General features: G+C 51.3%; 1 protein-coding gene across 2 annotated transcripts; it reads left to right on the top strand.

Moving 5' to 3' along the window:
- Positions 1–8,157: 8,157 nt before the first annotated feature.
- P4htm (prolyl 4-hydroxylase, transmembrane) lies at positions 8,158–25,768 on the top strand. Of its 2 annotated transcripts, XM_006978302.4 has the most exons (9): positions 8,166–8,564; positions 8,783–8,864; positions 20,205–20,395; positions 21,164–21,260; positions 22,289–22,451; positions 23,773–23,958; positions 24,540–24,630; positions 24,803–24,926; positions 25,334–25,768. In XM_006978302.4, the coding sequence occupies exons 1-9, from the start codon at positions 8,202–8,204 to the stop codon at positions 25,552–25,554; spliced, it is 1,518 nt and encodes a 505-aa protein (XP_006978364.2). In that variant the 5' UTR covers positions 8,166–8,201; the 3' UTR covers positions 25,555–25,768. The 2 variants fall into 2 exon arrangements, 1 of the variants encoding a protein (XP_006978364.2); XR_006074377.2 differs by lacking the exons at positions 23,773–23,958; positions 24,540–24,630; positions 24,803–24,926; positions 25,334–25,768 and adding an exon at positions 22,108–22,211 and having other exon boundaries at positions 8,158–8,564; positions 22,289–22,420.
- The last annotated feature ends 106 nt before the right edge of the window (positions 25,769–25,874 follow it).

Genomic DNA, 25,874 nt, shown 5'->3' with positions numbered 1-25,874 from the left:
CCCTCTAGCTATTTTACTTAGAATGTAACTTGATGCTGCCCACCCACCGAGCCTCAGAATGTCTGCACTGCCAGGGTCCCTGGGCTGGACTCTGCTTTCCAGCATCATGTTTGACCGTGACTGGAGTCCCAAAGGAAGAGGGTGGGTGGCAGACTGTGGGGAACTGAGTTGACCTCATACCAGGCATGGAGCCCAGGGAGTCTTGTACCTTCTGCCTTAGCTGGGCAACAAGGGCACAGAGCAGAGCAAGGTGTCTCTGTGGGCTTGCTTTTATTCTTGAATGTGAGGCTTGCCTGAATTGGGCCACCACGTCAGAACCCATGTCAGAGCAGAGGTGGGCTTTCACATCTCCCGACTGGGAGACTCGTTCAGCATGGTCTCACAAAGATAAGAGTCCACCTTTGAAAGGAATCATTCCCTAAACAAGTTTCCTTTTCTTTGGTTGTTCCTTTTGATCCAGTATTCAAGTGGTGTACTCTGACTAGGGTCACATGTGGCCATGTCTGACACCGTCTTACTGAGTGAACATCAGGGTCAGAGTTTAGCGTGGCCCTACAAGGGCATGGGCCTTGGGGCTCAAGAGCTAGGTTTGCACAAGTTCTTTTTATGTTAGCTGGAGTGTGGCCAGAAGCTGCTCTGGGGTGGGGTGTGTTCCCCTTGCCTAGTTGCAGCTGTCAGAGGACCCCATCTCTAGGGTCTGGGAGTCTAAGGCCAGGGGAATCCCTGGTTTGTGGTCCCAGTTCCTTTACTAGAAGGGGCTGGCCAGAGGAAAGGACCAGTTCTTGCACAGTCAAGTGCAAGGGAACAGGTAGCTTGCCTGGCGTCCTTCCTGTCTTGAACCTGGTCCTGTGGGCCTTTGAAAAGTTAGATCTGTGATCTCTGGGGTTTCCATGGCTTTGTTCAGTGCCTCCCCTCGGAAACTGGCAGAGCTGTCTATACTTGACAGGGCCTCCTTGAACTCCTAGGAGAGCCTACAGAGAAATCTGTGACTACTATGAAGCAGATTCTTTGATAGTCATACATTTTCACCTCCAGTCAGCAATTACCTAGGTACCACGTAAAGCTGTAAAATTGAGTTGTTCTTCAAGACGGTGACAGCTGTGACTCTTGGGGTACTTAGCCAGCTGCACATTCTTTCACCTCCTCAGATTTTGTCTCTTCATGTTGTCCTGACAAGTGAGAGACTGTGGGGTGGACTGGGAGAAGTACTTTGGTATACAGTGGGGGCTGACTGTGAACAAGGAGTATAGTACTCCTGCCCAGGCCCCGGGGTGGCGTGTGGATTCCGTGCTGATGCAGACCTCTCCATCAGTGGCACCGCCATGACACAGGACCAGGGTTGCCTCTCTGCAGCCTGACCCCTGGGCGCTTTCTCACTGCACAGCTGCGGGTTCTTCCTCACAGGCTGTGACCCTGACCGTTGGCACTACGGGAGCTCTGCAGCCACAGCTGGTGGCACCTCACGGTGGAGACCTTCCTCGGGTGCCCTCAGTGGCCGTCCTTTGCTAACATTATCAGGGCCATCTTCAAAGTCAGGCAGGGGTGTGGTTTGGTTTGCTGTTGGCCCTGCAAAGGGTAGAGAAAAACATGTTTCCAAGAACTGACCAGATCCTTGGTTTTCTTCAAAGAAAAGTTGAGGTGATGTCATCTGCTCAAAGTTGAGTGGTTTATTCAAAATAAACTAAGTTTCTGATTATAAAAATGTGCGGAGTCTTCTTTCAAAGTGTGCAGGTTCTTCCCCCTCCTCCAGGGGCTGTGAGAGCCCAGCCAGACTTAGCACTGCTCTTCCTGTGGGGAGAAGGCAGCTCTGAGAGCTCCCTGCAGAAGGAAAAGGAGTCACTTGAGAGTCTCCTTTCCTTAGAGACAGGTTGAGCCGTTCCCTACAGACATCTTGGAACTGAGGTGGGAATGCCCTAAGCCCTGCCATTTAAAGACATCGTGTCCCTGCAAAGCAGGTGCAGACCACATGGCAGAGGACGGTATGGCTCTTGAAAGTTATAGACAAAACTCAGGTCAAAACCGGAAGTGGGTTTGTGTTCTGATCTGTGTAAGCAGGCATTAGTGCAAGGAACTGAAGGAACTGCAGGGTAAGATGGACACTAGCACTGTGCTGGGCCGGCTGCAGTCAGTCCACACTGCTGTCCTGGCCTCACGTGTGCTGCCCTTGTGCTTAGTACTGGGTACACAGTCGGGTGTGAAGGGCCGAGAAGTCGACCCTAGAAGTGCCTCTATTTAGTTCACAAGGGACACAGAAGGAATTGGCCACTCAGTGATGTTTTTATGTGCGTGTTGGTATTTTGTGTGTGTGTGTACTATGTCTGTGTAATCCGTGCACGCCTGGTGCCTGAGGAGCCATGTGGGTGCTGGGAATCAAACCCAGGTCCTCTGCAAGAGTAACAAGTATTCTTAACACCTGAGCCAACTCTCCAGCCCCTACTAGTGAATTTGTTTACTAGGCAGCAAGGCCTGGGACCAGTTAAGCACAGGGCCATCCTTGAAAATCAGTGGGCATCAAAGTACCTTGTCATTCACACTACTTTTGGTGATCTGTACCCAAAGAGTGTCCAGGTAAGATGGTCCAGTGGGTAAAGGCATTTCCCTGACAGCTGAGTGAGATCCTCGGTTCCATGTGGCAGAAGGAGAAAACTGCTGCACGTTGTCTCCGCCCTCCACACACTGGTCACAGCGCAAACATACATACATTTAAAGGTTTAAAAAAAAAGGTTTTGCCGGGCGTTGGTGGCGCACGCCTTTAATCCCAGCACTCGGGAGGCAGAGCCAGGCGGATCTCTGTGAGTTCGAGGCCAGCCTGGGCTACCAAGTGAGCTCCAGGAAAGGCTCAAAGCTACACAGAGAAACCCTGCCTCAAAAAAACCAAAAAAAAAAAAAAAAAAAAAAGGTCTTAAGGGGCTGGAGAGTTGACTCAGCAGTTTAGAGCACTTGTTACTCTTGCAGAGGACCTGGGTTCAATTCCCAGCAGCCACATAGTGACTTACAACTGTCTGTAACTCCAGTTCCAGGAGACCTAACACCCTTTTCTGGCCAGCAAAGGCATGCATATGCACAAATGCATGCAGGCAGGCAGAACAAACAAATTTTTCTAGAAATTTTTTAAAGGCTAGAAGGATATGGTCTGTATATTACTGTCTGAAAGTCACAGTATCTTTGATAAAATTCTAGGGGTAGCACACATACCTATAATCCCAGAACCTGGGAGTCTGAGACAGGAAGACAAATTCAAGGCTAGCCTGGGCTGTTACCTACTGAGACCTTGTCTCAAAGGGGAGAAGAAAAAAAAAAAAAGCCATGCTAAATTCGCGATTCTTTTGCTTGGTGCTCATCAACAGTTGAAAACTATAGTTTCTAGAAATTGTTAATTGTTTGGATTACAATAAGAAATGGTAGTGGCGCACGCCTTTAATCCCAGCACTCAGGAGGCAGAGGTAGGCGGATCTCTGTGAGTTCGAGGCCAGCCTGGTCTACAGAGCAGGATCCAGGACAGGCACCAAAACTACACAGAGAAACCCTGTCTCCAAAAGAAACAAAAAACAAAAGGAAATGGGTTTCTTGGGGGCATGGAGAGATGCTCAGTGGTTAAGAGCACTGACTGCTTTTCCAGAGGTCCCAGGTTCAATTCCCAGCACCCACGTGGCAGCTCACAACTGTCTTCTGTAACTCTAAGATATGCTGGCAAAACACCAATGTACATAAAATAAAAATAAGTAAATTATTTTTTTCAAAAGTTTTGGACCTGAGTAATTCAAAGACAACTACAGGGGGGGGGGGGGGGGGGACTGGAACTTTCTGTGTAGACCAGGCCTTGAACTTGAAGTTCCATGCTCTGGAGTTCTCGACTCTGAGATTACAGGCATGTTCTGCCATGCCCTGCTAAGAAATTTGAATATTCCTAAATTAGCAGTAAAGATTTGGTTTTTTGTTTGTTTGTTTGTTTTTAGACAGGGTTTCTCTGTGAAACAGTCCTAGCTGTCCTGGAACTCGCGTTTTAGCCCAGGCTGGCTTCGAACTCACAGAAATCTGCCTGCCTCTGCCTCCCAAATGCTGGGATTAAAGGCGTGCACTGATACTGCCCGTGGATTTGTCTGTTTAAACCACAAACTTTGAGAGGATCTTGCCATGTAACCTAGGATGGCCGCCTGCTCTCACCTCCTGAGTATTTTACAGATGGGGACTGCCCACGCCCAGATTTGAGACTAAAACATTGTAGCAGCAGTTACTCTCCTTTTCCTGAACTAACTGTAGGCAGCTGGGAAGATGGTTCAGTGGGTAAAGTGATCGCCTCACAAACTTGAGGTCCAGAGTTCAGGCCCGCAGCACCTAAATAAGTGTAGAGCAGGCATTGCAGTCTGCCTCTAATCCCAGTACTAAGGAGGTGGGAGACCTGCCACCTAAGGTGGGAGCCAGGATCCTCAAAGCAAGGAGCTAGCCAGACCAGCTAATTGGTGAGCTCTGGGTTCAAGTGAGAAAGCCTGTTCAGTGAATATGGTGAAGAGAATGGAGGGAGGTATTACTATCAATCTTAAGCCACTGTGTACATAAACACATGCATACACATTAAAAAATAAATTCTGGGGGAAGAGGCCATGTCCTTATTGCCTCTGTGTAGGGACAAGAGGCAAACCAGGCATGCCACCTGAGATCTGTGCTCCCACTCCATATAAAGATGCAGGAACACTGGTCACAACTGGTACCATAGCATCCCTCTTTTTGTAGTAGAAAAATTAGAAGAGCCATTGCACCTGACATTTACTCTGGCACAATGGCTGTTTAGGCCTTCAAGTAATCTCTTGTAAATAATCAGTGATTGAGCTGAGCGGCGGTGGCGCACACCTTTAATCCCAGCACTCAGGCAGAGCCAGGCAGATCTCTGAGTTTGAGGCCAGCCTGGTCTACAGAGCAAGATCCAGGACAGGCACCAAAACTACATGGAGAAACCCTGTGGGGGGTGGGGGAATCAGTGATTGTTACCTGAGATCTATGGGGTTACTCTTCCTTGGGAATTTCAGAGCCTTAGCATAACAGTCATAAGACATTCCTGGCAAACCTGGAATTCTTTTTTTTTTTTTTAAGATTTTTATTTATTTATTATGTATACAGCATGTATGACTGCAGGCCAGAAGAGGGCACCAGATCTCGTTATAGATGGTTGTGAGCCACCATGTGGTTGCTGGGAATTGAACTCAGGACCTCTGGAAGAGCAGTCAGTGCTCTTAACTTCTGAGCCATCTCTCCAGCCCCAAACCTGGAATTCTTACAAATACTGACATGAGGTTTTGTTGTGCTGGAAATGACTTGGTCTATGTAGCTCCTGGAACTTGGTCTGTCGACCAGGCTGGCCTCACAGAGATCTGCCTGCCCCCTGCCTTCTGAGTGCTGGGATTAAAGGTGTGGGCCACCACAGCCATCACCACCCATGTTAAAAGTCCCTTTGTGCAACAGTTAATAAAAGGGCTTCTGCAAGGCTGTGGAGAGTTGGGTCCATCAGAGGCTGATCCCCTTGCTGCCAAAGAAGTCTTCATACATCCTATAATGTCTCAACACCATCATCCTTCAGCTAAATCATCTTTCTCATTGCTGTTCCCTTCTGACCCCGAAAAGCCCAGAATCACCTCTTGTGAGCTAGGAAGATTAACGAAGTAGTCTGAGGTTGACTAGACTAGTTAATAAGCTCTGGCATTTAGGGCACTGATGAAGCCTGCCATTGTAGAATGTTGGAAGGAAGTGACCTGTGCTGTTGATTGCTTTTTGGCTCTTTTGGAGAACCCACCACCCAGCTCCCAAATAAATTACACATGGAGGCTTATTCTTAATTATGAATGCCTGGCCTTAGTTTGTCTTAGTATCTAGCCAGATTTTCTTAAGCTATCCCATCTGTCTTTTCCCTCTGGGCTTTCCCCTTACTTCTGTAAATCTTACTCTTACTCCGTGGCTTGCTGTGTAGCTGGGTGGCTGGCCCCTAGAGTCCTCCTCCTTGTCTGGCTCTTAGAGCTCTCCCTTCTACCAGATTTCTCTTTCTGTAATTCTCTCTGCTTTCCAACCCTGCCTATCCTTTCTCCTGCCTTGCTATTGGCCATTCATTTCTTTATTAGACCATCAGGTGTTTTAAACAGGCAAAAAGTATCACAGCTTCACAGAGGTAAACAGATGCAACATAAAAGTAACACACCTTAAAATAATATTCTATAACAGACATGTCCTGTCTGGGACCAGAAAGTGCAGCCTTAATACTAGAGTTCTTTTTTGCACTGGGAGTGGGAGGTGTCAGCTGCCCTAGGGTGTGTACTGACCTAGAGTGTGTACATCTCCCGAGAGTAACCCAGCAGTGTGAGTGTGCATGGGGCGGGGAGGTGTCAGCTGCCCTAGGGTGTGTACACCTCCCGAGGGTAACCCAGGAGTGTGAGTGTGCATGGGGCGGGGAGGTGTCAGCTGACCTAGGGTGTGTACATCTCCCGAGGGTAACCCACTCTTAGAAAAGCAGGAGTTCAGAAATGCCTTGGCACTCAGCGGCCTCTGCTCTTACAGCCTGAGTTCCATTTCTTCTGCGGCCCAGGTGTCCCGATTAGGGAAAAGCCCTTTCTTCCTCCCTTTTCCCACCCAATAGCTTTGAGGCAAGAGTGTTCCCACAAACCCAGCACCTGCTTCATTCTGAGGGCTACTGGGGTGGGGGAGCCCAACCTTCCTGATTCCGGGACTCCTCCAGGGAGCTCTGACAGCCCCAGTCTGGATTTCAACAGCCCTGCAGTGCTGCGCATTGGGCAGCTTCCTGTAGCGTGACTTGCAGGGCTCCCTTGGTGGTCCAGTCTGACCCCAGAAGGGCCTTCAGGAATATCTACAAGAAGGTCGTGGGAACTGCAAGGATCTGGTGATGCATGCCTGGTAACTCCAGCAAGTGAGAGGTGGAGGCAAGGGAATCAGGTCATCCTCAACTGCTTTCGAGTTTGATGTGCCAGCCTGAGCTATATGAGACCCTGTCTTGTTTTGGGGAAAAAATGAAAAAAAAAAAAAAGGAAAAAGAAGAGGGAGGAGGAAGAAAGAAAGAAGGAAAGAAAGAAAGAAAGAAAGAAAGAAAGAAAGAAAGAAAGAAAGAAAGAAAGAAAGAAAAGAAAAGAAAAGAAAAGAAAAGAAGAAAAGAAAAGAAAAGAAAAGAAAAGAAAAGAAAAGAAAAGAAAAGAAAAGAAAAAAGAAAAGAAAAGAAAAGAAAAGAAAAGAAAAGAAAAGAAAAGAAAAGAAAAGAAAAGAAAGAAAAGAAAAGAAAAGAAAAGAAAAGAAAAGAAAAGAAAAGAAAAAAGAGAAAAGAAAAGAAAAAGAAGCCCCAGAAGCTGTTGGTTAAGAGCACTTAAATCACAGGTTCGGGCCGGGCGGTGGTGGCGCACGCCTTTAATCCCAGCACTCGGGAGGCAGAGCCAGGCGGATCTCTGTGAGTTCGAGGCCAGCCTGGGCTACCAAGTGAGCTCCAGGAAAGGCGCAAAGCTACACAGAGAAACCCTGTCTCGTGTCTCGAAAAACAAAAACAAAAACAAAAACAAAAACAAAAAAAAAATCACAGGTTCGGTTCCCAGCACCCACATGGCGACTCACAAACTCAGACTCACTGCCTGTAACCCCAGCTCCAATGCCCCTTCTGTCCTCCGCGAAGAGGCACGCATGGAGTGCACGTACACATATGCAGCCACTCACATATACCTAAAATTTTTTAAATAAAACAAACTCATGCTCTATAACCTAATCATCAGGTGCGCGGTCATTGCCTCAGCAGCACATTAACTCATAAAGCGCGACCTCCCCTTTCCGTCACTCCCGCCTCCTCTCTCCCAGGAGCGAGAAAATGTCCGCTCTACTTTTCTGGAAGGTGAGAAAGGGGCGCCTTCACCTGGGGACCAAAAAAACTAATAGCAATGGGATCTGTCCTAACGGTGCACCCCTGGTGTGCCTCCACATTTGTGGGGTGGCCTTGGCGATGGGGAGTAGGCAGCAGCTCGAGAAGCGACAACCTCGGTACCAGCGAGGTCCCAGGATCTCTGAGTGGACCGACGAGCGCCGCTGCGTGCAGGCGCAGCATCCCGAAGCTGGGTCTTCCAGTGACCGCGGAGCGCGCTGACTCCGCCGCCGTCCTGTTCCCGGCGACTGCGCAGCGCGAGCACCCCCGCGGCCCCTCCCCTGGGCGCGCGCGCGACCTGGGCGCCATGGCGGCGGCGGTGGCGGCGGCAACCGTGCAGTGGCCTGAGGCTGAGACGGCCGAGGAGGCCTCAAATCCGCAGTGGCCGCTGCCGCCGGAGCATCGCCCTTCCGTGCCAGCGACCCGAGCAGGCGATGGCGAAGAGGCACCGGTGCGGCCACTTTGCAAGCCACGGGGCATCTGTTCCCGCGCCTACTTCTTGGTGCTGATGGTGTTCGTGCACCTGTACCTGGGCAACGTCCTGGCACTGCTGCTCTTCGTGCACTATAGCAACGGGGATGAGAGCACAGACTCCAGAGCCCAGCGCCACGAGCAGAGCCCCCCGTCAGTGCCAGCCTTGGGTCCCCTGGCTCGGCTGGAGGGCATCAAGGTAAGAACATCTCCCCGCGCTGCCCCGCGCTCCAGATGCTGCCTAGCCAAGCCGGACCGACCGCGGCTCAGCTCTGGACCCCCACGCTGCTCCAGGCATCTCTGTGTGCGGGTCACGCGCACGCCTCCTTACTTTCCCACTGTCGCGCCCTGACACAGTACTTTTCTTGAGCAGTGCGGCCTGGCACAGCAGCTGCCCTCTGTGTACTTCTCCTTTAGGTGGGGTATGAGCGGAAAGTCCAGCTGGTCGCAGGCAGGGATCACTTCATCCGAACCCTCAGCCTCAAGCCATTGCTCTTTGGTAAGTCCTCAGGACACTTCTGGAAAGGGCCAGGGGCTGCAGTGTCCACCTGGAGGCTTCTTTTGACCACGTGTTTTCTATTTTGATCATTTTGAACATGGCTGCTTTGTACAAGCGCTTTCGCATCCAGAGGATTACTAAACCCTTCTCCGTAAAGGGACAGAGGTGCCCCTTCCACACTCCCCTCCCAGCACCATGCTCCCCTCAGTAGATTCTTCCCTCAGGGCTGGGCAGCATGACCCTGGGACAAGTGTCCAAACAGTTTATTGACATTATCTTTGGATGGTCAGTGCTACTAATCTGTCACATTCCAGAATCGGGGCAGGGTGGGAGACTGATAACCAGGTGCCAGCTGACCTGGGGGCCTCTGGGGAGGGGGCAGTCATTCCTAAAGCTGATCCTGTGGTCTGTTGAGAATCAGGCTGTCTAAATTCGAGTAGACTGATACCCTCAATCCATCCCCTTTCCCCCCAAGTCAGAAGCCCAACTTCTTGCTTCTAGTATTTGAGAGTCTTAGGATTCTTGTCTTTCACCCTTCATGAGCAGAGCCCTTCAGGGTGACCCTATTTAGCTATATCACACACAGCTCCTGCTTTCTGAGCTCTTATTAAATGATAGACTTTGAATGTTATTTCATTTAATTCTAATACAAAACTATGGTGCTGGGAAGACCCCAAAGTCCTCCAAAGACGACCACTATAAACAAGACGAGGGCACCATGCTCATGGACCTCACCAAGGCTACATTTGTGCAGCCCTAGCTGGGCGGTGGTGGCACACACCTTTAATGCCAGCACCCAGGAGGGAGAGGCAGGTAATCTCTGAGTTCGAGGCCAGCCTGGTCTCCAGAGTGAGTTCCAGGACAGCCAGAGCTACAGAGAAACCCTGTCTCAAAAATACAAAAACAATCACAAAATGTCTCTGGGCTGGGGAGATGGTGGTTCTGCAGATAAAGATGCTGGCCACCAAACCTGGCCATCCAAATCCAACCCTGGGACCCACAGGAGGAGAAGGAGGAGCCCACTCCCACAAACCGTCCTCTGACCCCCCCTCACGCACGCACGCGCACACACACACACACACACACACACACACACAAATGTAATCTTATCTTCAAAGAAGAGGCCTGGGCAAAGCCGAGTGCATGCCAGGGTCATAGGGCTGAGAGGCTCTGCCTGATGTTATGGATAGGAGCTATAAATAACAATGTCACGTGTGTGCCCTGTGAGAAGGGCTGTACACGGCTGTGAACTGTTATTATCAGTACTACTGTTGGGTAACATTGAAACCTGTGTAAGGTCCCAATGCAGGTATTAGGAACAGCTTTTTCGGGGCGGTGGTAGTGCACGCCTTTAGTCTCAGCACTCAGGAGGCAGAGGCAGGTGGAACTCTGTGAGTTTGAGGCCAGCCTGGGCTACAGAGCTAGTCCAGGACAGACTCCAAAGCTATAGAGAAACCCTATCTCAAAAAACCAAAAAAAAAAAAAGAAAAAAGAAAAGAAAAGAAACAGCTTTTTCTGAAACTGACATTTGAATGTGGAGGGGGGGGGGATAAACAAACCGGATGTGAGGTGGTAACTGTAGCAGAGGCAGAATTTTACCCAGGGCTGAAACTCTTAGCAGAGAAACAAGTGGGCCTCCCCGGAGAAATGGTTGAGCAGGGACATGCAGGACAGATAAGAGCCAGCCTGTCAGCTCTCATGGAAGGGAGCTCAGGCCTGTGAACAGACCCTTTGTGTTGGGTCTCCTGTCAGCCACCCAGCCTGCGTGTATCTAATTCAAGTTTATGTTAGCGTAAGTGAACCATAGGCTAGAGTCCTCTTAATTTGCAGCTTGTCCTATAAAGAAGAATAATTACAGACCCAGATTTGAAGTCCCCAAGAGCAAACTACAAGCAACAGAAGAAATGTGAGGGCGGTAAACTGCTCGGGTGAGGCCATCAAAGGGTCCCAGTTTCTGCAGAAACTTTCAAAGGATACAGTTAAAAAACTTGGCAACGTGCTATCCTATGTAACTCCTGAACTTGGAAGAGGCAGGAGGATCCTGAGTCCATGCCTTGGCTACATACCAGGAGTAGATATCAACAAGCAAACAATACCAGGACAAAAAAGGAGACACTGGAAGCTGGGTGGGTTCCTTTAACCCCAGCACTAGGGAGACAGGCAGCTGGACCTTTGCATTTGAGGCGAGCCTGTTCTACAGAGAGTTCCAGAACAGCCAGGACTACAAGAGAAACCCTGTCTCGAAAAACATAAAAATTTTATTTATTTATTTATCTATTTAAGGAATCAAGCTCTAAGAAAGCATGGGGGTGGAGGTAGGGATGTGGCCCAGTTGGTAGCACACTTGCCTGTCTGTCTTACAGGAAGCCCTGGGTTCAATTCCAACACCAAACACAACCAGGGGTGGTGATGCAGGCCTGCTGTCCCAGCACTCCGGAGGCAGAGGAAAGAGGGTCAGGAAGTCAAGGCCATCCTTAGCAAGCTTGAGGCCAGCCTGAGCTACATAAGGGTTGGGAGAAGGAGGCTCAGGCAGGTGCAACACAAACTTCCTGTTTGGGTCCTTATTTCCCCCAGACACTTAGTCGCTTGCTGGTTGGTTGGTGGCAGATAGCTCATGTTTTACTGCGAAAGCCCTGATGAGTGGAGAGGGGTAAGGAGAAAGAGTTCAGGGATTGTGCAAGAAGTCCACTTACAGCTGGGAGTGCTAATCCTAGCTCTTGGGAGGTGGATGCAAGATCAGTAGTTCAAAGCCAGCCCTGGTGTCTTCGTTACTTTTCTTTTACTGTGAAGAGACACCATGACCAAGGCAACATATAGCAAGAAGAACTTATTGGGACTTAGAGTTTCAGATGGTGAGTCCATGACCATCGCGGTGGGGACTGTGGTAGCAGGCAGGCAGGCATGGCGATAGAGCAGTAACTGGAGATTTCAGTGGACCCACAAGCTTAAGGCAGAGAGCTAACTGGGAATTGGCCTGGGCTTTGGAAGCCTCAAAGCCCACCCCCAGTGACGCACCTCCAACGAGGCCATAGTTCCTATTCCTTTCCAAACAGTTCTATGAATTGGGGACCGAGTATTCAATCATGAACCTATGGGAGTCATTGTAATTCAAAGCATCTCAATGGGCTACGTAAGACCCTGTTTCAGTGCCAGGCCATGGTGGCGCACGCCTTTAACCCCACACTGGGAGGCAGAAGCAGGTGGATCTCTGAGTTCAATGCCAGCTTAGACTACACAGAGAAACCCTGTCTCAAAAAAAAAAAAAAAAAAAAAAAGACCCTGTTTCAAAAGAAAAAGAAATCTGGTTTTGAAAAAGGGAAGTCACAGGGGAGTGGTCCAAAGCAGGTCCAGCATGCTCTGGTGTTGGGTGATCCAAAGAATACCTCACCCAGGAAGGGGCAGTGTGTGCCTGCCTTCTGCACTCCCCTGACCACTGTCATCCTTTAGGTGGGCAGAGCTGAGGAGAACGGGCCTGCTGTGAGCTCTCCCTCTCTACTGCTGCTGCTCTTAGTACCTGTGAAGTACCAGATGCCCAACAGATGTGAACTGGGAGGAGGTGCCTCCATCTCCTTGGGAGGAAAACTCAGTAGAGAAGAGTCCACACAACCTCCAGTCTCTCTTTTCATCCTGCTTTGATTTCACTTGTTTGTATCTACTCCTGATTTGTAGCCCAGGCATGAGCTTAGAACTTGCTATGTAACCCAGATTGACCCCAAACTCAGGATCCCTCCTGCCTCTTCCTCCCAAGTTCAGGAGTAATAGGCCTGTATGTTCATGTCCTGTCTCTCTCTTTAGGGAGCACCTCCTTTTCCTGTCTTTGTTTCTAGAGACACTTGGCAAGTGAGACCGAGATGACAAGAGGCCCAATCTAAGCATTTGACAGATTTCTCTATTACTGGAGTCAGTGTTCCCAAAACATCTGGAACACTGGAGGTCAGCTGCCCTGGGAGTTGAGAAGTCAACCAGACCTTTGATGTTGCTTTGAGACAGGGGAGTCCTGGCTGTCCTGGAGATTGCTCTGTAGGTCAGGCTGGCTTTGAACTCACAGAGATCCACCTGCCTCTACCTCCAGAGTTCTGGGGTTGAAGGTGTGTGCCACCATGTCCTGCTGAGAATGAACTGCTCTGAGTCATTGTCACCTCCTAGGGGATCTTGCTTTCCTACAATGACTCTGCTCTGTCTACCTGCCCCTCCCTCTCTGCTTTTTGAGACAGGGTCTTACTGTGTAGCCCTAGCTGGCCTGTGACTGGTGACCCTCCTGTCTGCATCTCAAGTGCTGGGGAGTCACAGATGTGTACAGCATGTTTGACTTTTTGGGAGGAGGAGGGTAGAATTTTTTTTTAACATAGACTCTCACACTGTAGCTCAGGCTGCTCCAGAACTCACTATGAACTCATGATAGTTCTCTTGCTTTTCCCTTCCAAAGGCTGGGCTTTCAGGTATGACCTACCACATCTGGCATGTATATGTGTGTGTATGTGCACATGCACATGTGTATACAGAGGTCAGTTTTTTTTTAAAGATTATTTATTATGTATACAGCATGTATGATTGCTGGCCAGAAGAGGGCACCAGATCTCATTACAGATGGCTGTGAGCCACCATGTGGTTGCTGGGAATTGAACTCAGGACCTCTGGAAGAACAGTCAGCGCTCTTAACCGCTGAGCCATCTCTCCAGCCCTACATGTCAGTTTTTATTTGCTATTATTGTATGTGTGCATGAATGTGAATGCGGGCACACATGCCAGAACACGCATGTGGAGGTCGGAAGGCAACTTTCAAGAGTCAGTTCTCTCCTTCCGCAGTCCCGGGTTCCAGGGACTGAACTTAGACCCCTGGGCATTTGTGGCAAGTGCTCCCACTTTACCCACTAAGCCATCTCGCCAAGCCTGTAACTCGCTCACGGAATCACACTGGCTGGCCAGTGGGCACCCAGGGTCGTCCTTGCCTACCCTTTAACTTGGGTGCTGGAGATCTGAACTCAGGTCCTCTGTGCTGTGCATGGTTTGCACGACTTGAACTCCAGCCCTTTGGAGGCAGAGGCAGGTGGATCTCTGTGAGTTCCAGGCCAGCCTGAGCTGTTCCAGACAGGGTCTTACTGTCTCCAAGCAAGCAAATAAATAACCAAACAAATGTAACTCAGTTCCTCAAGCTTACATGGCAAGGGTTTCACCAACTGAGCCATCTCCCCAGCTCCAGTTATCTTGCTTGGAGACAGCATCTCACTCTGTAACCCACTCTACCCTCCGATTCATAATCTTTGGAGCTGGCGAGATGGTATAGATGGTTGAGACCACTTGCTGCTCTTCCAGAGGACCTGGGTTCGATGCAGCTCACAGCCTCCCTAGTCCAGTGCCAGGGATCTGACACCTTCTTTAGCCTCTGTAGAAACCAGTCATGCACATAAAATAATAACATTCTTTTCAAAATCGACAATTTCCTGTCTCACCTCTTGAGTGCTTGCCCCCTACTTTGCAGATTTCTAGCCCCTATTTTTTTCAAAATTGACAATTTCCTGTCTCACCTCTTGAGTGCTTGCCCCCTACTTTGCAGAATTTCTAGCCCCTATTCTCGGCCCTGGTGATGTTGCTACCCATGGAGAGCCAGCTGCAGAGATTGATGGCTTCAGCAGAAACTGTAGTTACCAACAGGTGGCCCCCTGCACCTTCCGGCTAACACTTTCTGTATAAGGTCCTGAAAGGAGCTTGCACGCTCACGTGGTATCTAGGTGAAGCAGTGTCACATTGTTAGCAACAACTCTGGTGAGGGCCAAGTACCCACATTCAACAATTCTAGTCATGAGTTCAAATCACAGTGTCCTCTGCCAGAGCGTATCCGTTGTACCAGTCTGCCCTTTACTGTGGCACAGATCATGGAACTAAGCGACAAGCTGGGTCGGTCTCTAGTGTCCCCCCCCTCCTCCTGACCCCTTCACTTCGCTAATTAAGATCTTCCTGTCTGACGCTCTGCCCTTGGAATCAGGCTTCTAGGGACGCCATTCTCCTAACAGAATTTTTGTTTCCTGAGGATCTCATGAAGCCCAGGAACTCCCTACGCAGCCCAGGATGACTTATTGTTTGCTTCTGTTGATGTTCTAGCATGATTGTAAAGAAATTCATTTATTTTTATCCTAATTAGCATAGACTCTGGGTATCCCTCTTACATGTGTCATGGCTCACATACATGTGCATTAGGTGTAAAGGGGGGACTGGAGAGGTGACTCACAAAAATCACAGAACCCACAGAAAAGCTGGGCACAGTAGGACACATCTGTAATTCCAGTATTCCTATTCAAGGTGAGGGGTGGAAACAGGAGAATTCTGGAAGCCTGCAGGACCCCTAGCCTATTGTGTATGCAATCGTGAACAACTGAAAAAGAGGCCTGTCTCGGACAAGACAGAAGGCAAGGACAAAGCCTGACTCTGTCCTCTGTCCCTGACCTCCATATTCATACACATCACCCTTATGCAAACACACACACACACACACACACACACACACACACACACACACACGTGTAAAGTGTACCACACACTCAGAACTCTCCAAAGTCACTGATACACACCATGTCCAGGACCCCTTGGATGAGCCCGCAGTCCCAGACCTTGCAGCTGCCATGCTGCGGGACGGGAGGAGGGGGAGGACCGGGGGGGGGGGGGGGGAGGGCACGTGTGAGGACGCAGGTCCCGCTGCCGGACTCCCACCTTTGTGCCCCTTTTTTTTTTTTTTTTTGCGCCAGCGGCCTGCTGGAGGGGTCTCCTCCCCAACCCGAGTCTAGTTTTCCTGATCCCCTCAGGACTGGTTTGAAAGGTGTAGCTTGACCACGGCATTGAGTCTAGTGGAGACGGGTGCGAGAACGCACACAGGGTCCTCTGGGCGGGAGCCCTTGACCACTTCTGCGACACAGGTTGTAGCCCACGGTGAAGTCTCTATGCGAGATAATTGGTGGAGAAAAGCCACCGCAGGCTATGAGGGCGTACAGCTCAGACCTGTCACGGCTGCAGCGTGGTAATGGCCCTGTGGTGTGGGAGAAAGAAGCCGGGTAATCAAGTGGGGCCTCTCGTGCTCCCAGCACTGCCTTGTAGCAAGCAGTGCTCTGTGGTTGCTGGGCAACAACACTCTGGTCACCTAGCAACTGCTCGGCAGCCTAGCACTCTGCTTGGGCCACATCTCCTACCTCAGCCCTGCCCCCCTCATCTCCTGCCTCCTCCCCCTCGCCCCGGCTTCTTTCCAACCTTCCAGTGCACCTCCCCCGCCAGCTTCTCAGTCAGCCCCCGTCCAGAGAGGGCCGAGGGAGGAGGGCCCTGCACCCTGGCTCTTCACCTCCAACCCAAAGGGAGCACGCAGCACTTCTGCCCCTTCTCCCCACCCTTCCTGAAAGCCTTTTGGAAGCTGCAGCCTCTGGCCGGGGCAGGAGCTGGCACAGCATACGGTGTCCTTGCCTTTGAGTTCTGAAAGAATCCATTCTCGCTGCTACTGACAATCCAGAGGCTCCGGCTCCGGGAGGGGCTTTCTCTGCCCGGAGGGAGCTGAGGAAATGCTGTTCAGAGGCAAAGTTAGGCTGGGGTAGAACAATCAGCTTTGTGACCTTCTGGCTTCATCTCTTGCCGGCGTCCCTTGGGCAGGCAGAGCTTCCAAGTTTCCACTGGAAAGGAGTCCTGGGTCTCCATTTTGACCATGGCCTGCCTCTTGTTCTATCTTGACATTCAAGATACTTTGATGGTTTGTGGTTACCGACCAAGAACACAAGCCTGAGGCTGGAGAGGTGGCTTGGCGGTTAAGAGCCCTGGCTGCTCTTCTAGAGGACCTGGGTTCAATTCCCATCACCCACATGACGGCTCACATCTGTCTGTAACTCCAGTTCCAGGGGATCTGACACCCTCACACATACATACACACAGGCAAAACACTAATGCAAATAAATAAAAAACCCCACAAATCCCACAGGTTCAGCATCAGTGACCTCTGACCTATGCCATCTCTCCCTTCCCTCTGCTAGGAACACTAACAAAAACCAGCCTTCATTTCCTCCCTTCCCCACATCAGCATCAGCACCTAACACTGATCGGTGGTCAAAGGATTAATGAAGAGCCAGCCTTCCAGAGCGGCCCTGACCGAGGGCACCACATTTACCCACTCTCTGCACCTGGCACACTCTGCACTTCTTGTCAAGACACAAGGGGGCAAAGAGAGAGCAGAGGGAGACTCACAGGGCCTCGGGTGACATCCCTCAGGCTAGCCGGGGCAACTGGGGTGTGTCACGGGGCCAGCAGGCAGGTCAGATGCATCTCTGTGTGCGTGGAGCAGTCCATGGCTTGGGGAACGGTCAGGCACTGTGCTGGGCCCCAGGTGCCAGGTCACCACCGGTGTCAGCAGACACCGGCGCCCCTCTCTCATCGGTCCCCTTTGTCCTGGTCCTAATGAGCTGAGGTTAAGAGCTTTCTGTTGTTGTTTTGATTTTTTGAAACAGGGTTTCTCTGTGTAGCTCTGGCTGTCCTGGAACTCGCTTTGTAGACCAGGCTGGCCTCAAACTCACAGATTCCTTGCCTCTACCTCCCGGGTGATGAGGTTAAAGGCGTGTGCCACCACTGCCTGGCTGAGGTTAAGGGCTTTTAAGGGCTGTGCCCACCCAGAAAGTTCTGAGGGAATTTGCAAAGCTCTCAGATGCCTGCACCTACCTAATTAGGACCCAAGATACTGACTTAGTTAGCTGTTTGCTTGTTCTGTTTTGTTTTGTCTGAGATAGGGTCTCATGTAGCTCAGGCTGGCCTTGAACTTGCTGTGTGGCAGAAGGTGACCTTGAACTTCAGATCCCCCTCCTCCTCCCCCCAAGGAGTATAGGTGTGTACCTCTGCACCCTGTTTTATGTGGTGCTGGGGATCCAATCCATACTTCATTAACAAGGGGGGTGGGGTGGGCTAGAATTAGCTTCACAGGGCTTGGCTTGCATATTCCTTGTACCTAAGACATCTGGGCCTGTGTTTTCTACTTCAGGCCCCATTTTCCTTTTTATTTAAGTTCTCTGTCTTTAGCAACCAACAGGTGATAACTGATAAACAGTTGGCCTATCCCACTGCTCAGCAGTACTGTCTCCCGGTGTCTGCTCACGTCCCTTCTGGGGTCCTGCAGGTTAGAGGGGGGGCTTTGTCCTTTTCTGTCTTCAATGTTACAACATCTGGGGTCCCAACACCTACCCTTGAAAGCTGACTCTGATTGCCAATCTGGTTCTGGGTATAATATCTGGGGGGCCCTCGGCAAAGTGCTTTGTTCTTCAAGTATTGGAGAGGTAACAGGGCCTGGCTTCTGATATGAGTGAAGAGATTCAAGAGCCGTAAGGAATGCTTAGAGCACCGTGGGCGGAGTGTGATCAGCTGTGGTCATTGGTAAAAATGGCTCCCATCCTTGCTGTAGGGCCAGTTTCCTTCGTGGCTATGACTGCTTTGTCATGCTATGATTGGGAGAAATGGCTAGCTGCTCTGCAGGAGGCGGTACAGCTCTTTTCTCTGCTGGCTTCCTGTCTCTCAAGGAATTCTTTCCTTTAAAAAAAAAGTCATGGCGGCCGCAGGACTGCTTCTGCCCTGGAAGCACCTGTGCCGTGAGATGTGGGCTGTCCACATTTGAGGCTCAGGGTCTAGCTCTTTCAGACCACCTGCCAGCTGTGGACATGTAACCACAGAGCGAAGTCTCGGCCAACAGTCTTTCCTGGAGGCATAGCGGACTGGAGCATGCGAAGTGAGTCCCACTCACTTCCCAGTCCTGGGTAACTCAGCCTCTGGCATACAGACGGCAACCACTTATGCAGGAGAACAAGGGGGAGGCCCTTGGATCTGCCTAAAGCAGTGGTTCTCAACCTGCAGGTCATGGCCCTTATCAACCACTAGAAACATCAGATATTTGTATTACTATTCCTAACAGTAGCCAAGTTACAGTTATAAAGAAGAAAGGAAAATAACTTTAGGTTGGGGGGTCACCACGACATGAGGAACTGTATTAAAGGGCCACAGCGTTAGGAAGGTTGAGAACCACTGCCCTAGAATACTGGATTTTAGCAATGCTGAAAGAAAAACTGAAAATAAGAACCACCCGCTATCTCTCTGACGTTTAAAATATAAATACAGCTAGGTGTGGTGGGTGGCACACGCCTTTAGTCCCAGCACTTGGGAGACAGAGGCAGGCGGATCTCTGTGAGTTTGAGGCCAGCCTGGTCTACATACCAAGCCAGCTAGGGCTATGTAGTGTGACCATGTCTCAAAAAACCAACTTCCCCTTGTTCACATATACCCAGGAAGAAGCCAGGTTAAGTATGGTGATACACACCTGTAATTCTAGCACTTAGGAGGTCAAGGCAGAGGGATCAGGAGTTCAAGGACATCCTTGGCTACATAGCAAGTTCGAGGTCATCCTGGACCCAGACCCTGTCTGAAACACTAGCAACCACAACAAACAAGCCGCCTGGGCTCAAGTGCAGACGACAGGGTCGTGGCTAAGTATGCTGAGAACAACGGAACTTTGGTAAACATGGGCTCTGCTATGACGCCACTCCAGACAATACTGACAACATTGAAGTCAGCCGGCACCCAAGAATACCTGCTCCTTCTGTGGCACAACCAAGATAAAGAAATGGATGTGGGCGTCTGGCACTGTGGTTGCTGCATGGAAACAGTGGCTGGCAGGGTCTTGACCTACATACACTGCCATTCTTTTGTGGTCATGTCAGCCACCAGAAGACCAAAGGACTTGAGAGATCAGTAGACATGCTACCATTTGAGACCGCCCTAGCCTGCAGTAAATTTATGTTTAAAAAAAAAAACAAAAAGAGGTCAACCCTCTGCCATTCAGTTCACCCTGTGGCTTTTGGTTTCATGCTGAGATAGATCAGTTGTCTCTCTTAGCCTCAGCTCACTCTCATGAGCTCCCCCCAACCTTGAAAAATGTGTGTTGTTACCAGTGAGACAGGACAAGAGACCCCCCTCATCCCAAACTCTAGTAAAAACCTTGCAGGGCAACTCAACCTTAAGATATAATCTTGCCAGGTGCACATACCCTTAATCCCAGCACTCGGGAGGCAGAGGCAGGCAGATCTCTGAGTTCGAGGCCAGCCTGGTCTACAGAGAGAGTTTCAGGCCTGCCAGGGCTACACATTAAGAACCTAACCTGTTCTAAAAAAAAAAAAACAAAACCAGCAAAAGTCCAGGGGATGTAAATGGATATGTAAGGTCCTCCAGCTCTGATGGCTACCAAAGGACAGAAAATACCCAAGAATCTTGGGGGGGGGGGGAGTACTTGGTGCCTAGTACTTCAACTCAGTCATGGGCATCATGTACCCCCTCTTCTGGCAGAAATCCCGGGTTTCCTGAGTGATGAGGAGTGTCGGCTCATCATCCACCTGGCACAGATGAAGGGCTTACAGCGAAGCCAGATCCTGCCCACTGAAGAGTACGAGGAGGCAATGAGCACCATGCAGCTCAGCCAGATGGACCTCTTCCAGCTGTTGGATCAGAACCATGATGGTCGCCTGCAGCTCCGAGAGGTTAGGAACCCGGGTCTGATGTGTACAGGAGAGAATACCATGCTGCTGTGTAGGTTAATGCTGGCCTCTGCAGTCAAATATTACCCCAGGCTTGCTAGGGCATGCCCAGGTCCCAGGGTCTATCCTCCTTTCTCCTCTGAGAGTCCCTTACTGCCCTAGAGACCCAGGATGGCAAGAACATCCCTTTGTGGGGAGGCATTTATCACTAGTTTTTTTTTAAGCTGTGTCTCTTCTGTGGGCTGGGTTTCTCGCTACTGTGTCTGAAGATGATGGTGGGATAGTTCTGAGGTGCCCACCAGCTTGCATCTCTCTCGCCCATGCCCTTCACACAGGGACTTCTGAGAGAAGAACTTGGCAGGGTGTGGGCCACTTCTCACACTGAACCTGCTTTGCCTGAGGGTCGTGGTAGTCAGGTCCCAGCCGATGTCCTGCTTCCTGTCCTGTCTTCATAACCGGGCCTTTGCCTCCCCCTGCCCTCGCCTGGGGTACCCCAGGGTGGCATAGGTCTGCTGTCATTCTGCCCCCAACCACTCAACAGCAGGCCCGGGAATTAGCCCTCCGGCATGTGTGCCTCCTCTCTGGCTTCCTCCAGAGATGTGGTAGGCCTTCCACTCACCCTCACCTCTGCACAGAGACCTTGCGTTATCCTGTGTCCTCACCCACACCCATCATTGAAGCCGTTAGCTCTATAACAAGACTCGTAGAGCCTCGTCTGTTTTGGTGATGTGTGACTAGTCGGGGAAACTGAAGGGCCTTCCTGTGCTTTAGGTCCTAGCCCAGACTCGCCTAGGATATGGACGCTGGATGACTCCAGAGAACATTCAGGAGATGTACTCTGCGATCAAGGCAGACCCTGATGGTGATGGTGAGCTCACACCCTCCACGGTTCTGTGCTTGTGAGCTGTGTCCTCCTCCCAGGAGCAGCCCTGGAAGGCTTAGGCCCTTCTCTTGCCTGCAGGCAGCTTCCACACCCTGCTTTTAAAGTGGACAGAGGGAGGGAGGGGAGGTCCCGCTTTGCTGTAACCCCTGGGAAGCAGGTGGACAGCCAGACCCCCTCACTCCCCTTGGCGGCAGTCTACATGACAGTCTCCTGGAGATCCTTTTGGCTATATCAGCAGCTTCTAGCAAACCCTGAGTGAAGACTTTAGCCGGATCGTGTGGCTGGAGGGCTGCTATACTCTTAAATATGATGTCAGGCTCTCCACCTTCACCTTTAGTGGAATCTGGGACAAAGGATGGACAACCCTTGGGTTGTCAGAATAACAGCAAAGGCACCAGCTCTTCCAGAGCCCTGGATGAGGTACCCCTGCTTAGTGGGCTGGGCAGGAACAGAGGAGTCTGTTCTCATCTGGGGGGTGGGTCAGGATTTCTTTGCTAGGGTGACTGGTATTGCAGCAGGAAGGACTGGCCCACAGGGTTCCACCCAGGGTGGGACTTGAGGGACCCTCTGGGGACTAGCCCTGCTTTCACACTACAGTGTGGAAGGCCCTGGAAGATACTCAGCCCAGGCTAGTCTCTCTCCTCACCCTCTATAGGTTGGAGCATCCTCACACTCTGCTGGGCAGGCTGCAGAGCCTGGGGCCAGCCTGGCCATATGGCTCAAGTGTATTATGGAGGCCCTACTCCGTTCTCTAGAAGGGGTTGGGCTTCTTCCTTTTCGGGACCAAATCAAGGCTTAAACAGAAAACAAACTTCTCTGGGTCTTCCCTCAGGGCCCGATGTGACAGAAACCAGGTTCATCTGACCCGAGTCCAGGTGGGGACAAGTGCACATGGCCCCCCAGTGCCTGAGGCCAGGGGCTGCTGCTACCTTTGGGGTAGGTAGGGAGGTGCCGCCTGCCGCTGTGCCTGCTCCACAGGGCCGGGCGGGCACTAACGAGCTAACCCTGCGCAGGGGTGCTCAGTCTGCAGGAGTTTTCCAGCATGGACCTTCGGGACTTCCACAAGTACATGAGGAGCCAGAAGGCAGAATCCAGCGAGCTGGTGAGGAACAGTCACCACACATGGCTCCACCAGGGTGAGGGTGCTCACCCTGTCATGCGTGCCGTCCGCCAGAGGTGAGCACCGGGGTCAGTCCTCCTGGGGCAGGGTCTCCACAAGTCCAAAGGAATGGGACTGATGAAGTAAATTAGGATTAAATTCCAACTGTTAGAGCAGGAGTCTGACCACTGAAAAACAGCAGTCTAACAAAGGTAGAAGCCCTCCTTTGTGGGCAAACAACTGGCATTAGAAATACATCAAATATTCATTTTCGCCAGGCGGTGGTGGCACACGCCTTTAATCCCAGCACTTGGGAGGCAGAGCCAGGCAGATCTCTGTGAGTTCAGGCCAGCCTGGTCTACAGAGGGAGATCCAGGACAGACACCAAAACCACACAGAGAAACCCTGTCTCGAAAAACCAAAAATGATAATAATAATAATAATAATAATAATAATAATAATAATAAAATAAATAAAAAAATTACTTTCTGTGAATAGGAAGATGAGTTACTTCTGCTCAGAGAAGCCCCCTCCTTGAACAGTCAGGCTTCATAAGCCGGGTTGGTGCCTCACACATGTGGTGCTGCAGTCTGAAGCCAAGGCCTGGCCTTCAAAGTGAAACTGTCTCCAAAAGCCCAGAAAGATGAGGCTAAGATGGTCGGCCAAGCGCTTGCCAAGAACACAAAAAGTAAAGTTTGGTCCCAGAACTGCATAAAACCAGACATTGCTGTGAATATCTACAATTCCAGAATTTGGGAGGGGGAGGCAGAAGCATCAGGAGTTTAAGATTGTTCTAGGCTACAGAGTTCCAGGCCAACACTGGGCTGCATCAGACCCCATCTAAAAATAACAAAGAAAACAAAAACATAAAAACAGAGGTTTTGAATGAACAACCTTATTCTAGAGAGAAGAGTTGAGAGTCTGACTTAACAGCCATCTTATTTTCCCTATTAATTGAATATCTCTATGTCTGGCAGCCTGGGATGTTAAGAGCTCATTGCCACCACCACAGACCCTTTGTTCTCTCTCTCTCTCTCTCTCTCTCTCTCTCTCTCTCTCTCTCTAGTCTCTTATGTATCCCAGACTCACCTCAAACCATCTATCTAGTCAAGGATAACCTTGAACTTCTGATCTTCCTGCTTATACCTCTCGAATACTGGGGTTACAGGCACACACCACATCCAGTTTGTTTGGTGCTGAGATTGAACCCAAGGCCCTGTACATATTAGGCAATTAAAGTACATTCCAAGCTCAGCCTTCCTGTTCTTAGAAGTCCGGTCTAGACTGGCTTATGGGACTTCCAGGGGAGGTGAACAGGGGTAGTTTGCGGCTAACCCAGGATGCGCCTCGGTCAGCTCCTTAAGCTGACCATCTTACTGAATGCCTGCTGTCTACCAGGGTGCTGCGCCTCACTCGGCTCTCACCGGAGATTGTGGAGCTCAGTGAACCACTGCAGGTTGTACGATACGGTGAGGGAGGCCACTACCATGCTCACGTGGACAGCGGACCTGTCTACCCAGAGACCATCTGCTCCCATACCAAGCTGGTAGCCAATGAGTCTGTACCCTTCGAGACCTCCTGTCGGCAAGTACCTCCCCGCTGGGGGTTGGTTCCAATTCCCAGGCTGGTACCTTGAGGACACAGGAATAGCTTGGTATGGGGCCAAGAATATACTGGGCCATCCTGGTCAGCCATGCCCTTACTTCACTGTTTATGGAGTAGCAGGAAAGTGGGGACCACTGGCCATTGTGTCTACTCAAATGAGAACAGACACTGAAACTTGTCCCCATAAACATTGCTCTTGACTGCACCGCTGGGGATCGCAGCCTCACGTCTCCAGGTTACCCCTCTGCCTGCACAAAGTTAGGGTTCCATGTGGCCATTCTGGCTCAGTCCTTCTGGTTGCAAGGAGACTGCACGCTGTCCCTGCTTCTACAAGCTTACCTTTCCCAGCCAGGTCTTTGGTCAAGGTCACACAACGTACCTAAGTACACCTATGATCTTGGCCACACAAGAAGAATGGGTCTGTGAGGTAAAGGGCCAGAGATGTCTTGGCCATCCTAGCCTGCCCCTGTAGCCCCTGGCAATCTGGACAATTTATCCCGCCCACAAGTGGGAATATGCACGGTGGGGGACCCGCTCAGCAGCGCCCCTCTGCCTTACAGCTACATGACAGTGCTGTTTTATTTGAACAATGTCACCGGTGGGGGCGAGACTGTCTTTCCTGTGGCAGACAATAGGACCTATGATGAAATGGTAAGGGCCGATGGGCTGTTCCTTTCGTGGGTTGGTAGGGCCCTGGGCAAATGGATACACACCCTTCCAGACCTGGGATGCGGGCACTGCTCTGTCCCCTCTAGCCAGCTCTCGCTGCCTGGTCATATGATGGCAGGCAGTCCAAAAAACGTCACCCCCTTGTTGCCCACAGAGTCTAATTCAGGATGATGTTGATCTCCGCGACACTCGAAGGCACTGTGACAAGGGGAACCTTCGTGTCAAGCCCCAGCAGGGAACTGCAGTCTTTTGGTACAACTACCTGCCTGATGGGCAAGGTGAGGGCTTATGGCCAGGTCGGGGCTTCTCTGAGGGAGCCTCTGTCTTCCTCCCGCCACCCTGGAGGCTGTTTCTGTCTGCCCCTCAAATAGGCTTCTGCCATAGCCAGTGGTTTTGATAGGTCCCAGCTGCAGCAGCAGCAGTCAGCCCGTCCTCCTCATGCATCAGCCTTTCTGCTTTCTGGGGCCGGGGAAAGTTCTCTCAACAACCCAGGCTGGGAAGAGCTATGGACAGGCTCGCAACAGGGACGCTGGTTTCAGAGGACCAGTGTGTTGGCCATGCCTTAGTGGCTGCGATGCCTAGTTCTTCCCGGGGGATTAGGTGTTTGCACAGCTCAGGCTGGCCCGACCTAGGGTTCCCCCCAACTTGCTCCTTTGTTCACGCCATCGCCATCTTCTTCCCCTAGGCTGGGTGGGCGAAGTGGACGACTACTCATTGCACGGCGGCTGCCTGGTCACCCGCGGCACCAAATGGATCGCCAACAACTGGATCAATGTGGACCCGAGCCGCGCACGGCAAGCTTTGTTCCAGCAGGAGATGGCTCGCCTGGCGCGGGAGGGTGGTGCCGACTCGCAGCCCGAGTGGGCCTTGGACAGGGCCTACAGTGATGCCCGCGTGGAGCTCTGACGCGAGCCGAGGCCCCCCAGATGCCAGTCACCCGCTGCCCAACGTCCAAGACCCTGCAGGTCCTCCGTTCTCCTGCAGACTCAAGTTCTGGCCGCCCTCTTGCCCTTCCCCTCCCTGTCTGCAGCCGCGATGATGGGCGCAGTCCCCGCATCCCCGTTATTTATTGGTGTACGGCCTCCATGCTGCTCCATCAAATAAAAGCGCAGGGCTCCGAGCCGGGGGCAGCCAGCTGAGCGCCCGCCTGGGGGAGGGGAGGCCGCCGCTCTCCCGGCCGGCCTCGCGGGGGGGCGGGGCGGCTCCCTGGCTGGGCCAATCGCGAG

The sequence above is a fragment of the Peromyscus maniculatus genome, chromosome 7, assembly GCF_049852395.1.
Source record: "Peromyscus maniculatus bairdii isolate BWxNUB_F1_BW_parent chromosome 7, HU_Pman_BW_mat_3.1, whole genome shotgun sequence".
NCBI lineage: Eukaryota > Metazoa > Chordata > Mammalia > Rodentia > Cricetidae > Peromyscus > Peromyscus maniculatus.
Note: the sequence above shows the minus strand (reverse complement) of the source record. Positions and strands in the feature narration are given on the sequence as shown.

Bases quoted from the DNA above. Each gene is read 5' to 3' on its own strand.
- P4htm (XM_006978302.4), top strand. From the start codon at position 8,202: ATGGCGGCGGCGGTGGCGGCGGCAACCGTGCAGTGGCCTGAGGCTGAG. The intron at 21,261-22,288 runs GTGAGCTCACAC...AACCCTGCGCAG, and splicing joins GGCAGACCCTGATGGTGATG to GGGTGCTCAGTCTGCAGGAG. The intron at 22,452-23,772 runs GTGAGCACCGGG...GCTGTCTACCAG, and splicing joins ATGCGTGCCGTCCGCCAGAG to GGTGCTGCGCCTCACTCGGC.